The sequence below is a fragment of the Mustela lutreola genome, chromosome 5, assembly GCF_030435805.1.
Source record: "Mustela lutreola isolate mMusLut2 chromosome 5, mMusLut2.pri, whole genome shotgun sequence".
Taxonomy (NCBI): Eukaryota; Metazoa; Chordata; class Mammalia; order Carnivora; family Mustelidae; genus Mustela; species Mustela lutreola.
In genome coordinates, this window is record NC_081294.1 from 135,841,209 (window position 1) to 135,856,193 (window position 14,985).

General features: G+C 47.3%; 1 protein-coding gene across 3 annotated transcripts in view; it reads right to left on the bottom strand.

The window, feature by feature from the left end:
• Nucleotides 1-14,985, bottom strand: part of MCC (MCC regulator of WNT signaling pathway) — a 436,865-nt gene that overhangs the window by 79,120 nt on the left and 342,760 nt on the right. For all 3 annotated transcript variants that reach the window (XM_059175672.1, XM_059175673.1, XM_059175674.1), the window contains one exon: nt 7,306-7,448. In XM_059175672.1, coding sequence (XP_059031655.1) covers nt 7,306-7,448 — 143 coding nt within the window. The remainder of the gene's footprint in view (nt 1-7,305; nt 7,449-14,985) is intronic.

A 14,985-nucleotide genomic window follows, 5' to 3' on the forward strand; every position in this document is an offset into this window, starting at 1 on the left:
CCAAGGTCACAGGCACGGGTGAGGGTGGGAGCCACCAGCCACCACCCTGGTTGGGTCCTAACTTCACCAGGAGGGATAGGTTTCTTTTTCCCCAAGAAAATGAAGCTGTATTTCAGGACTTCTATGTCAGCCATTCGAAGCTGTATTTCAGGACTTCTATGTCAGCCATTCGAAGCTGTATTTTCAGGACTTCTACGTCAGCCACATCTTAAAAGCCTGCATTTGCTTTCATTTTTGCTATTGTCACTTTGCTTTTCCACAACATCACCTCTGACGGCTGTCCCCCAGGCTCACTAACCTCTGGTCCAAAGGGCCCGTCTTCTGTGCCTGGTCTCCCATCTCAGACCGAGGGCCCTATTCAGACAGGCCTTGCCTCAAGCCCTCCAGAGTGAACAGTGACAAGTGCAGAGTAGGCGGTAAGTATTAGTCCCAGACTCTGAGGCTCTTACTGTGGCAGGGATGGAAGAATTTCCAAAACTTCCCGAAGAATGGGGTCGATGGGCCTTTGACAGCCAAATGTGGTCGACATAATCCTTTCCCCCAGAACAAAGGTTGGGGTTGTAGGAACACTCTTGAGATCCCATACTTTGTTCCCATTACAGATGAAAAATAGGCTTTCACGGACTGGTCTTGGAAGCAAACACTTCTTTATAATGCTGGCTTTAAGGAATAACATGTCATGAGTTTCAGATAACCAAAAAACCCATCTAACCTGAAGGGACTTGGCGTTTAGAAAATCAAGACTACTTGTATTATAAAAAGGAGTTCCTGAATCCCAACATTTATAGAACACATTTTTTTTTTTTAAGATTTTATTTATTTGACAGACAGAGATCGCAAGTAGGCAGAGAGGCAGGCAGAGAGAGAGAGAGAGATGGGGAGAAGCAGGTTCCCTGCTGAGCAGAGAGCCCGATGTGAGGCTCGATCCCAGGACCCCAGGCTCATGACCTAAGCTGAAGCCAGAGAGGCTTAACGCACTGAGCCACCCAGGTGCCCCTATAGGAACGCATTTTGAACAAATGTGATGGATCAATCCCTTGCCATTTGCATCTTATACCCCCAGTGTCTTTGAGGGGCTGAAAAAAATCACTGTGTACAATTTGAGGGAAATATTCCAAAATAACATAAACTAATGGGGGGTAGCGACCTTTCCTGCCTTCAAGCTTGATTACTCTAAGGAAGGTTCCAGAATAAGTTAGATGGACTCCTTAGTCACTCTGCCTTGGTGATGTTCTCAGACAGGTCTTGTCTGACCAGGCTCAGTCACCTCAAAGAGTCCTCCGGTGAATCCATGTGCAAACCTTTGAATCTCCTCTGGGCTTGGTTCTCAGGGATGCCCAACACTGTGAACCTCTTGGGAGAAATTAAGCTGCCCAATTAAAGTAAGAAGGGGAAAACAGGCAACAAAGGGCTCAGCCTAGTCTATCCACTACTCAAGGTGCCATTTTCAGCTCCATCTAATCTTTCCAACCTATGGACTATTTCCTCAAAGTTCCAGAATTAGGTTAAAAATAATCTGATTGTTTTAAAAAAATTTTTTGCTGGAGAGTAACTGGCTGCCTAGTCCCCTCGCTCCTAACAAAATGCAAATCTTCTCCAGACAGGCTCCTTTTGCCTTTGTAACCGCTTCTCTCACAACCCTGCAGAAATCGTTTCTGGAGGAGGGAGGGCTGCCTTTCCCTGCCCGATCCCCCTTCTCCTTACTGGGAGTGGTTGTTTGACACTTTGGAACATTTTTCCTGAAGCCATTAAGCCTTATCCGCCATGAAGCCAGGAAAATCTGGCTTTAACGTTAAACATATCGCAAAGTCACTGCCGTGCCAAAGAGTCAGGTCTCATGTGTAAACTCTTCCTTGGTTGTCCTCCAAAAACAACTCATAAGGAGGAAATCTCAATCTCAGTGATCCCACCAGCAAACAAGGTATCATATGCTTCCTTTCATCCCTAAGGGGTTAATAGCTGAGCATTGCCAGATTCCAGAAAAATAAGAATTTCTCACCTAAAACCAGAGGAGAGCTCAAAATAAGGAACAGAACCCAACACAGGCTGTGCCAAGGTCCTTCAGACCGAGGATTTTGCTCTGTGAGCAACTGCTCTGGATGAGCTCTGCCATGCCACTAACACAGCAGAGAAGCAGTCGGCCAGGGAGCAACCGCACACGCACGCGCATGCAGGCCGTGATGAGCCCGTGCACACACATCTGTGCTCTGCTCTATGGCAACCCCCAGAGTCACTTGGCCTCAAAGCGTTGTTTTCTAAGACGGAGGTCTGCAAGATCTCGATTAGCAACAAACACTCTGCTATAAAGCTAGGCACTGCTGCTCCCTGACTTCCCCCGTGAGCACTGGAGACCTCCAAGGACTGCAGGGAGGGGGCCACTAACCCGAGGCACGTTTCGCTGTTTAGGCAGCGGCGCTTAAGAGTGAAGCAATCCGCAGAGCCGCAGGCGCCGGCAACAGCAGCGACTGATTAGCTGTGTGGCCTGGGACAAGTGACTCACCCTCTCTGATCCCTGTGAGCCCAATTTTACAGAGGAGGAGCGTCCTCTCAAATGTTGGAGGAGCAGAGAGGCATCCTCTCAAATGTTGAGGATTACACACCCAGAGGCATGTAAACGCTCGACACTAAGTGAGGGAATCGTGTTACCCCTTACAGCCAGCCTCTCTGAGCTAGAGCTCTTTGCCAAACTGAGAGAAGAGAAGTCCCAAGCTACGATTCCCATCTTGTCTTTGTCTATTTAATTCCCTTTATTTTCCAAACTGTGTGGCCAGGTTTGAACAGAGCTACTGTCTGAAGAGTTTAAGATGCCTTGTGACACTGCCGGGACCTTCCTCCTGCCAGGGACTGGTCAGGGAAATCAAAGCACTTTCTAAATTGCTGATTTTCATCCTGGGCCCAAGGACAGGATCCAGGAGCCAGCTTACCGCAGGCGCAGAAGGGCTCTGACGGGTGGGGCTTGAAAACAAAAGAAAAGTGCTTTCTGATGAAGGGGCTAGATGGCATAACTCCTGCAATCTAGAATGAAGATCTGCAAACACACCGCAGCAAACGCTGCCTATCAAATCCAGCTCAAGAAAACCATCGGGCTGCTAATGCAGGTTTGCAAATATAGCAACCATAATGAAATGCTGCTTTTTAATGATTTCCTATAATGGTGTTTATATATGGAAGCTTTTTTCCCTATCGAAGCAGTTTAACTGGAAAATGGCAGGAGTATGGAGAGGCAGACGTCCGGTCCCGATGAACACACCTGGGGAATGCACCCTGCGGCAGCCTTTCTGCGCCCCGCCTCCCCTGGGGACTGGCAGGTGCAGGCCCTCTGCCTCCCGAGCTCTCCTCCTGCCCCTGCTCTTCACCTGTCTCACTCCTGCCTGTCCCCTCAGCTTCTGCTAGATGCGACCTCAGGGATGTCTTCCCCAAGGCTCCTGCCCCCCGGGGTGTGGCTAGTAGCTGCTGTCTACCTCCTGCCATGGGCCTCACGTCACTGTGGGTCATTTTCCCTTGCTGGTATGCACCTCCAGAGAACCGTGAGCTCCAAGCCGGTGTTCGCTGCTCCCCGGTATCTGGGTGCCTCCCCTGCGTGGGCGCTGTTGGAACTGGCAGCCAGGACAGCTGACGTCCCTGCCCTGGTGGTGCCGGCTTTCTAGAATCTCGCGTGAGAGACTGGTAACAACTCGCAATACACGGTCAAAGAATGGCACGTACAGCACATCACCAGGGAGCGCTAAGTGCTGTGAGAAGTGAACCCAGAAAGGGAGGAGAGAGTGCCTGGCAGTGAGGGTGAGGGAAGGCCAGCGTGCTCCACGCAGGCCTGAAGGAAGCGGAGGGTCGGTTCAGGGAAGGAGCACTGGTCAGGTGTGAGGGGCCGCATGGAGGAACAGCTGGTCAGGTGTGAGGGGCCGCCATGGAGGCCAGCGTGGCCAGAGCTGGGAGAGAAATGGGGATGGGGAGGATGTGGCCTAAGGTGGGGGGACACCCAGTTCTGTGAGGGCCTACAGTCCAGGGCCAGGAGTCAGGGCATCATTCTCGGTGTGAGAGATGGGAGCGTGCGATGACAGTGATCTGAGGGTAGATCCTGTGTCTCACACCCCGGGTCCCTCACCCAGCATCCAGCGAGTTGTTGAATAAACGAATCAAGGCCGCCTCTGTGGGCAGAGAACACACACGCAGACATGGGGCAGATGGGATCCCCTCCCTGCAGGAGCTCAGTCTCGTTGGCAGAGACGCTCCCCCTGGCTATAATGAACGTGTATTTATAACGGGAAGAAGGATGGAAAGGAAGGATGGGAGATTCATCATTTGGGAAAATGAAGCCAGCTCCCAGCCCAGACAGGCAGACACCAGCTCCTGGGGAGACAGCCTGAGCTACTGGGCGCTCTGTCAGAAGCTCCGAGAAGCCCCATAGGGAAGATGCCCGGCCCAATGAAGTAGGTTCATCCTCTACTTCCCAACCTTACTTGATTGATAAACTTTATTGGACTGTGGGGCACTTATTTCATAAAATGTGAGTTCACAGACATGAATGGAGGGACTGGCGTAGACGTATCTCTCTGCTTGAGGGGGAGCTCCTTGGCTGTCTGCACCTGTCCCACCCCCGAGGCTGGAAGGCAGAGCCCAGAAGCCTGGGAACACTAGGGTTAGAGACTGTGGGGTTGGTATATAGCAGCACGTGGGAGTTGGGCCCACAGCTGGGATGGTCCTCTCGAAGCCCAAGAGAGGGGTTCAGGTGAGTTCAGAGAGGCAGTTTCAGCCTGAAGCCTAGAGCCTGAGGACCTAGGAGAGGCCTCCACTTCTTACTCCATTCCTGTTGGGATCACATCAGTATCAATATACAGTTCTCCATGACCTTGTTGGCCTCAGTGCCCATCCCTCCTGCTGACCCCTTCCTTTCCAGAGCTTTCTCTGGCCCACTGACTTCCCAGACATGGCTCTCTTCCCTTCCTCCTATAGCTCTGGCTGGCCGACTGCTTGAAGGACTTGCTGACTGCTTCACTCGTCCATCCCAGCTAATACCTCTGAACACACGCTATGTGCCAGGCCCACTGACGGGCTCTGGAGATCTGCTAGTAGATAAACATACTTCTGCCCAGTGGAGTTTAGGAGGAGAGTCAGTCGAGCAAAGGGCTAGAAATACATCATTTAAAATTCCAGTGCAATAGAAGAAGGAGACAAAAGGGGTAATGCCAGAGTGAACACAGGAAGCAGCAGACTGATGCCCATGAGATGTTTTCAGAGCGGGTGCATTTAAACTGAGACTAAAATGATCGTTGGGAGCATCCCTGCCAGGAGCTCTGCTGGGTCTCCTCCTTGGCCGATTGCCCCAGTTCTCCACATTCCTCACTCGACCACAGCTTTCCACCGTTTTAGCAACTGCACATAACCCAGTGTCTCCTCACTGCTTTTCTTCAGCCTAGACCTCTCCTCTTGGCTTCTCATGGATACCTGCTGCCTTTGGAAGCATCTCCCCCCAGACACCTCGAGATACCTCAAACTTACGCCCAAATGAAACACAGGCGCTCCACCCTGCACTCCCACTTCCTTCAAGTACAACAAGACAAAACTCAAAGCAAAACCACCTGGCTCTTTTCGCTGAGCTCCCATGTTGGTGCTCGGCGGCGCTGTCCGCCAACTCTGTCATCTAGACACTGAGAGAACATCTCCACATGCACACTTCCTTTTCCCCTCTTTCTCTAATCCTCCAGCAGATCTTGCCAACTTTAAATCTTTCTAGAGCTTAACTACCATCGCCCTGAACCTAGCAATAATCATGCCCACTGAGACTTTCGCAATGGTTTCCTAGCTGGCCTCCCCCATTCATTTTTGATACACTGATTCTCTTTATCACAGAATGTTTGATTCAAAATGCAAACCTGACCATCGCATCCCCTTCCCCTACTACTCAAATCTTTCAGTGGTTTCTTGTGCATCTTTGATTAAAGTCAAACTCTCTAACATGCTCTACGAGACCTTGCATGCTCTGGCTCCCGCCTACCTCTCCAGCCTGCATCTCACACCTCTGGGCCCTCCACAATCTCTTTCCATCTCCTTGAATGCATCCACTCCTCCCACTCTCCCCTGAATGCATCTCCTCCTTTAACAGGTTAATTCCTATTTACCCTCCAGCTCTCAGCTCAAATGTCACTTCTAGAAGCTCTTCTAGAATTTTAAACTGAATTAAATTCCTTTGATAAATTCGCAGCTCAAATGTCACTTCTAGAAGCTCTTCTAGAATCTTAAACTGAATTAAATTCCTTTGATAAATTCATGGTACTATGCTCCTTAATGTTATAGCACTTTCAAAATTAATATAAATGTGTATTATATTTCAAGTCTCTCTCCCCAACAAAAGTTTAGAGTCTAAGAAATTTACACTATGTTTATTCCCCCTTCTCCTAGTCCTTCTATCTTCCCTACATGTGAACATTTCCTAAGATATGGTGCTCCTCCCTCTCTAACTCCACACCCTTTTGACCACAGAGATCTCCTTACCTCAGAACTTCAAAGCCTTTATCCCCAACCCTAATCTCTCCAAAGATCCGGTTAAGCATCTCCAAGTAGACCTGTGATTTTGCAACATTTTGTGGGTTGACTGCAGGGCACAGCAGAAACATTTCATTTGGCAACTTTCTACATATACACATAACTCAACAATTAAGTCTTATGAAGTAATACTGTCATTTCATTTTTTTCCTATTTGATTTCACCTAAAAAATATTTTTTATTTAATCTCAAGACCCACTAACACATCATGACCTGCAGTTTAAAATACACCAAACCAAGTATTCCCAGATGGACATTTCTCTACAACCTCAAACACAATATATTTATTTCCCAACTCATTTCTCAACTGAACATCCTTACTAAGACTATGATCGTTCTCTTAGTCACTCAGGATCAACAGGTTAGAGTCATTTTGGATTCCTTCTGAGCCAACAGTTGTTAAAACCAATTGGTTCTTCCACCACAATGTGTTGCCACCCACCCCATCCTTCCCACTCCTGCCCTCGTAGCTCATATTTTACTGGAACTCGGAACACTACAATAGCCTTTTCAGATGGTTCCCCATCTCCAGAATGTTCAAATAGAGGTGATCTATGTCTGAATCACAAACATCAGGATGGAAAGCTCATTCACCCCTTTAGTTCCGACACAGTAGCATGTAAGGGACTCAAATAGGTATGCTTCCATCTACTCACCAAACTCCTTGACTAATTAAATTTTACTTCAGGCTGCCTCCTATTTCTAAAATTCCCATTACAATCCAGAAACCAAACTCTGGCTTCATGCAGTGGCAGGCAGACTCACCCATGTCAGCAGTGACCATGGTGGATTGGTTTTCAGGGATGGAGACAGAGGTCTGGTCTTGGTCCATGCTTCGAGAATCTTCATTGACCTCATGTTGACTCTGGCTGAGTTCTGATCGCAGTTCCGAGTATTCATCTTCCTCCCTGAGGAAAAAGGAGAGTCAGCCACCATTGGCAGAGACAGAAGACAAATTCCTAGAGAACGTGACTTCTAAAGACAAGAAAGGTACTCAGAGAGAAAGCAGACAGATCTACTCCCCCTGCCCACCCTCCTCAGCCATATGGGCTAGGACTCTTTCCAGGCCAAACATTCAGTCATCTCTACGGTCTGCATGTGAAACTGAAAGGTTGCTCCTGTGGCCCCATACCTACACATATGATGAACAAGATCCATCTAACAGCCTAGTAGAAATTTTTTTGCTTTTAAGATTTCCGCAAGAAATTAGTTTCCTTCACCTCCTCTAATTTCTCAGATGTGAGAAAGAACCCAAGCCCTGAAAACTGGTGTGAGTACTGAGGCTAGAGTGAGCAAAGTAAACAGGAGCCCGGAGCACTGGAATGTCACATCCCATCACCTGGAGGGTTCCCGCTGGTGGGTGTTCTCCTTGGAAGAGGATATAAGAAGGTGTTGGGGCTGGAGCTACCAGAAAACCAGCACCTCACCTGTGCACATCAACCTGGATACTTTGAGGGGTAAATGCCATACTTACTTTCCCTAAAGCAAGTCCATGGAGTTAGGGGATAGGAAAAAAGGATGGGCGGAGGAGAAAAATGGACACAGCGAATGAATGGACGCCACTCAGTGGTCTGTTTCCGTCAGTCAGCACTTGAAACAAGAAGTCAACACCTAAATGCTGCCATGTTGTAATGGCACACACATACCCCTGCCCCTTCTCAGGCCTTCACAATCCTTCAACATTTGGTCCCTGAATTAGCTATGGGCATGTGAAGGGAGCTTATTATAGTATGTCTTTCAAGGCGCATGCATACCTCTTCCTCACACCACTGCCATCACTACACACACACACCGGACACAGACATGGAGAGGGCAAAAGTCAGTCCTGGTATGAAGCATTGATTTTGCAAGTGAACCAGAGCAGAAAATCGTCAGGGGATTTAATTGAGCCTGAGAAGCCCATGGATGTCTGAGAAGAAAGCCAGGAAGAGAAGTCCTCTTGGCTTGGCATTTGCTTGACGTTGTGGACACCAGCAGGGACGAGAGTCTATAGCCTTGGGTTTGGGGTAGACCAAGATGGTAATGGGTGACAACTGGAACTTGGGGAAGAGGCAACCGCCATTTTAAGCTGGGGACACACATCTATAAACTAGACAATGGGAAGAACTCTCCAGAGTTCTTCTCTCGAGAAATTTACATCATCTCAGGGAAGGAACTCCGCTGAGCCCCTGCTTTATAAGGGGTTTTTAATAAAAGCCATCCAGAAATCTGGGGAGGCTTTTAACAGATATTAGGCCCCCAGACATGCAAAATATGAATTAGAATGGGAGTGGTGAAGGCAAAAAATAGAGGTTAATGTTCTCTGACTAAGTTAATTATGAGACACCTACAAAGCTAACAATAATTAGGTTTAGGAATGAAAACAATTAAAAAGTACCTTAAGAGTAGCCTTTTCCATCTAGAGGGTAATTGTGCCCTGATACATCAGCTCTCTTTTCCATCAGCACTTACAAAATCTGATTTTAGTTAACGGGTGGTTTTGTGTATGATGAATAAATTACCTTTGTTGCATGGCCAATGTAATCAGCTTCAGCTTGGCTGAGATGGTTTTACAGCCAAGAAAGCCAGATAAATGCTGTATCTTTGTATAAATGGCATTTGCAAATTCACTCATAGCCACCTTAAACCTTTCCGGCTCAGCAGGTTCCAAAACACATAGGGCCTGCCAGATCTTGTGTTTTGTAAGGAATTACTTCCAGGGATTACCAGGATGAACTGTATGTAGCAGTGAATAGGGAAGGGCTGGGAGAGGAGATTGTCGGTTGCAGGGGCCATTCCTCACTGTGGTCAGAGCACGGTCTGAGGGACAATCACACTACCCTAGAAATGTCATCTGAGGCCAAAGACTTTCAGGGTCATGAAATGCAAATTAAGGACCCGTGGTCAATGTATTCGAGCACCAAAATAAGAACAGGAAAGCAAACACCAGGTAGGTGCAGTCTTCTAAGAGTCAAATGTGTTCACAACTCATTCGAGCCCAAGAAGCTGTGTGTGGACACAGGTGGAGCATCTGGGTTGCAGGTGAGGAGTAGCCAGAAAAGACTTCTGGGATAGAGCAGCACTCCAGAGAAGTCCCAGGCAAGTAGACTTTAGATAGATCATGAGGGTGGAAGGGCAAAAGCAAAGGCTCAGAGGAGCCTCCGAATGTGAATGAGAACAGGAATGGAGAGGAGTAAGTGGTCAATACCTCTGAAACCCCATGGGGTGCCCAACGGAAACCTTGAGGATGGAGAGGCGCTCAGGCCCTCTGATCAGAAGGATAGCATTGAAGGAGGCAAATCATTGGAGTTAGGAGAAACAAAAATAAAATGACAAAGTCTAGAGGCACCTGGGTGGCTCTAGACTTTGGGTGGGTTAAAGCCTCTGCCTTCAGCTTGGGTCATGATCCCAGAGTCCTGAGATTGAGCCCGGAGCATCAGGCTCTCTGTTCAGCAGGGAGCCTGCTTCCCCTTCTCTCTCTGCCTGCCTCTCTCCCTACTTATGATCTCTCTGTCAAATAAATAAATAAAATCTTTTTTAAAAAATGACAAAGTCTAGAAATTCAGGGGAAGAAGTATTGCCAAGCTCTCATATGGAATCAGAGAAAATAAGCAGGGGTAAGTGCTGAAGGCCTGTGTTCTTGACCCCAAAGGGAAGGGCTGAGCTGAGCACACAGAATTCCTGGCTAAGATGCCTCCTTGTGGTAATCATAGTACTAAAGTACAAAACAACTCATGCGTACCAAGTATATGGTAATAAAAGGCAGAAAGAAACAACCTTGCGAGATCAGGCAGCATTCTGTACCATGAAGGAGGAGGTAGAAAAATGGTTCAACGGAACCCAAATATTAAAATATGTGCAACCCTTTTGTTTCTCCCACTGACTCTGGTTAAAAAATTCATAGAGTTGCATATCCTTATCATCTCCTGAACATCAATAGTGGCATCATTCCTAAAAAGAGGTTGGGATCTGGGACTGAGAGAGAACAAAAGCCAATTCTCCCAGGGCCTTCGTTTGTTTGTTTTTAAAGATTTTATTTATTTATTTGATAGAGGGATAGACAGAGAGAGATCACAAGCAGGCAGAGAAGAAGGCAGAGAGAAAGGAGGAAGCAGGCTCCCCGCCAAGCAGAGAGCCTGATGTGAGGCTCGATCCCAGGACCCTGAGACCATCACCTGAGCCGAAGACAGAAGCCACCCAGGCACCCTCACAGGGCCTTTTGTAAGCAGGACGATGAGAGCGTGGGCTTTTCTCCCTACTGTGTTATCCGGGAGCTCCGGTTTACCCAGAGCAATGGAACAAGAAGCCAGAAAGCCTCTACCAGTCCCAGCAGTTTTACAAAAGCAAGAACTTGAGGTGTGTTTTCCAGGCTGCTCTGTGCAGCAGGAGTCACCTGGCAGGTGAAGATGTCTAGCTAACATCACAGCATCGGCATCTCAAAGTGACTTCATCGCCTGCTTCTTTCTGTTGTATATACGGTAACTCTCGGCAAATGGTAATTTTTTTCTTTGGGGGAAAAAGGATCTCCCCAAAGAATACCAGCTGCTAATGCTGGAGATGAGAAGGAAGAAAAGATGAAAAGATCCAAGAAGTGATCATTTAAAGCCAAAAATAACAACAACAGCAACAAAAAACCCAAAAGCTTGATCGAGTGATAAATGTTGGTAATTACATACTATTGTGGCAGTTTCATAATTATGGAATTACAAAGTGCTCAGGTGTTTCTCTTTGGAAGATAAAGAATCATCTCACAGGATTCTGAATGTACCTTATTTCATTCACCTAGAAGCGTCTGTGAAGTGCTTCCAAGTGGCTCTTAGAGTGGCAATGGTGCGTACTTGCTATGAGCTTAAACAAAAGAAAAGTGCTCCCAAGGACGCAAGCATCAGACTGTACCCACCACCTATGTAACTAGCAGTGACTGACCAGCAGAGATCTTAGGGTTCATCAGAGCTGGGATCAGTACTCTTTTTTTGCATGTAAGATTATCTGTTTATTTGATAGAGAGAGAGCACACAAGCAGGGGTAGCAGCAGGCAGAGGGAAAGAGGGAAGCAAGCTCTCCGCCAAGCATGGAGCCCAACGCAGGGCTCCATCCCAGTACCCTGGGATCATGACCTGAGCCAAAGGCAGAGGCTTAACGACTGAGCCACCCAGGTGTCCCAATTTACAAGTAAGACAACTGAAGCTTCAAGAGGCTAGTGATTTACCCAAGAGCCAGCAACTAGTGAGCAGTACAGCCTCTTTCCTAAATTTAGGACCATGAATCAACAGTCAAATATGGTGATCTAAGGAGAAGGTTTGGTGGTGGTTGTTGATGACAATTTTTTAAAGATTCCTTCTCATAACTGGCCAGGGGTGAAATGATCTTATCTGAAAAGGGAAGTACTTCCAGACCTAAAGCTAAAGTACTACAGAATCAGTGATATTTGCTACAAATATTATTTCCTCAGCAATCCCCATGTCTCTTCTGTTTTGGCGTGGACATTCATGCCTTGTCACTGGATTGACTGGTGAACAAGATCCAGATGGACGTCTGCCTTGGCACCTGTCAGTCAACTACGTCCAGCTAACCCCGCCGACCTGACCTGCTGGGGGTTTTGCTTCCTGATAAGTAAAGGCAGATGTGTCCTGACATGCCATCATTGTTTTAAAGAACAAAGTTTTTTTTAGATACAATGAGGAACTGTATTCTTTCCAATTCTCTTAGAGGCTCTAAAGCAGGAAATCGGTGTTAAGTCTCAATTCTTCCTGCAATTACACCTCTTTTTCCATCTAGCGCAGAGGAAGATGGACTCATCTATGAATCTTCTGGTAAATAACGGGGCAAATGGAAAGGTCAGGCTCATGGGGCAGGTATGAGATTTTAGAGACTGGATTATGTCGGAGTAAATGGGACTTTGCATATTATCTTTGTTGCCAAAGGAGCATTTTGCAGACAGAGCAGCAGAAGGGTGAAGGGCCAGAGTAGAAGGAGGTAACTCTGAGGGAAGAGGTCAGTGAGGCAGGGCTGCAGCCGTTCGAGGTAAAGGGAAGGGGAGAGCCCAGAGTAGGAGCCAAGGCTGAAGGTGAATCTCAGCAACAGAAGAAAAGATACAGGGTCCTAGAAGTTCAAGAAAAATACACTAGGAAGGAAGATTTGGAAGCAAATCATCTAGAAAAGGACCCAAAATAAGAAAAGGTCGCTGGATTTTTCAGTTAGGAAGTCACTAGTGATTGTCAAAAAAGCCTCTTCGCCCAGGCTGCTGTAATAAGACACTGTAGACAAGCTAGCTCAAGCAACAGGATTTTATTTTCTCTCAATTCTAGACTTTGGTCTGACGTCCCAAATCAGGTGGCTGCACGGTCAGTTTCTGGTAAGGGCTTTCTTCCTGGCTTACCGACGGCTGCCCTGTCACCGTGTCCTCACGCAGCAGGGAGTGAGCGTGCCCTCGAGCAAGCCCTCTGGTGTCTCTTCTCAGAAGGGTGCCCACTACACCCACCATGGGGTCCCCATCCTCATGACCTCAACGGGACAGAGTTAGCTCCCAAAGGCCCCAGCTCCAAATGCTGTCCTATTCAGGGGTAGGGCTTCCACATATGAATTTTTGAATTTGGAGACACAATTCGGTCCTTAGCAAAAGGAGTGTCAGCAAACTGCTGCACTCAGAAGCCAGACAGCTGTGGGCTAACAACCAAGCAATGAAGCAGAAACAGGACTATTCATGACAGCCAGCAGTGAAACGGTAGTGTTAGGAGAGTAGCTTGGCAAAGAAAATAATCTCCTCAGGGGGCGCCCGGGTAGCTCAGTCCGTTAAGCATCTTTCTTCAGCTCAGGTCATGATCCCAGGGTCCTGGGGTTGAGTCCTGCATCAGGCTCTCTGCTCAGCAGGAAGCCTATTTCTCCCTCTGCCTCTGCCCTTTCCCCCACCCCACTCATACTCTCTCTTTCTAATAAATAAATAAAGTCTTTAAAAAAAGGAAAGACTCCTTGGGAAACAAAAGTGGTCATGTTTAATTTGTTTAGAAATCCACCCCCCCATTCCAAAGTGAGCTACTGATGTATTTTTCCATTTCCCCCATCCCATTATATAATCTCCCCAAGTCAGATGAACATTAAAAGAAGCCACTCATACCATGTAGTTACGTTAAAAAGCCTGCATTACAAAACATTGTCTGCTATGTGATCCAATTTATTTAAAATATTCATGAATAAAATTTTTTAGGAGGCCATATATACACAATGTTCAGTGTTTATTCCCAGGAGATGGGATTTAGGATGCATTAGGCAGGGCTCAGTCAGGAACATAAACTACACTGGATATTTCAAGTAGAAGAGATTCAATTTAGGCAGTTCCAGGCTTGCGTGACTGTTGGAAGGACCAGAGAAGTGTGGGTACAGGTGACCGGGACCTGGGACATTTGCCATCACAGGTGTGGACCCCCCAAAGGTCAGCAAACTGCCACTCCTTCACACCTGCCCACAGCTCCTGGCTCTAAGGTACAGGACCTCATGCCCACAAAAGTCTCTATGTCCGCTGCCACCATCATGGCCTGAGGAACAACGGCTCCCACCTGCCTTCTGCTTTCCAAACCCATTCAAAGGCACCTCACCGGCAGAACCAAAATCATCTCCAAAACCCAGCTATTTAGGCAATCTGGGAAGGAGTCCCATGGGTCCAGCCCTCTCTGATTCTGGGGAGAGCAGAAAGAAGGGGTGGAGATGGTACCAGATGTTAGATGACATGTCATAGGCCACGCTCTTTGGCTACTCAACAACCACATACAACCTCTCACACACACTGAAATTTCCAAATGGCAACAGCCATGACCCTAAGCTTCTGTAACCATCCCTCATTCAAATGGGAGGGGACTCACCTTCTCACCAAAGGGGGAGACCCCAAGTCCCATCAGTTATTGTCTCCAACGTCAGGCACCCACTGCTCTTCTAGCTCAGTGGCAAATCCTCCTAGATGCCAGCTAACCTGATCCATAGATAAGTTTCACCAAAACCAGATCGCCTTGTGTAACAGGAGAAATTAAGAAGAGGGGGAAAAAAAAAGAAATTGCATATATACGCAAATAAGCACCAAAATAAGCATAGGCTAGCCATCTTTTCTACAACTGGCCCTAAGGCTATGGTTGGTGTTGCTAACTTTCTTCTTTCACTCGGAAGTCCCTATTTCTTTTGTGTTTGGCCAGCATCTTAGTTGGTTAGAGTTCTTCACCGAGTGAAATAATTAGCAATCTTTATTCCTGAGGGACCTGGCCATGAGTGTATACATCTGGCACCCCCTACCTGGGATGAGATTGCTTACAGAGTCTCCAAGCAAAGTAAGACTAGCTTTATCAGACAGGGAGGGGGAGTGCTTCTGCAGGATGGGGGTTTGTAGGCTCTAGGTATTTCGATTCATAGAAACCTACCCGGGTGTCTAGATTCAAATTCTCACCATTTCTTCTTTTCCTATCAATGCTTCATCTTCATCTA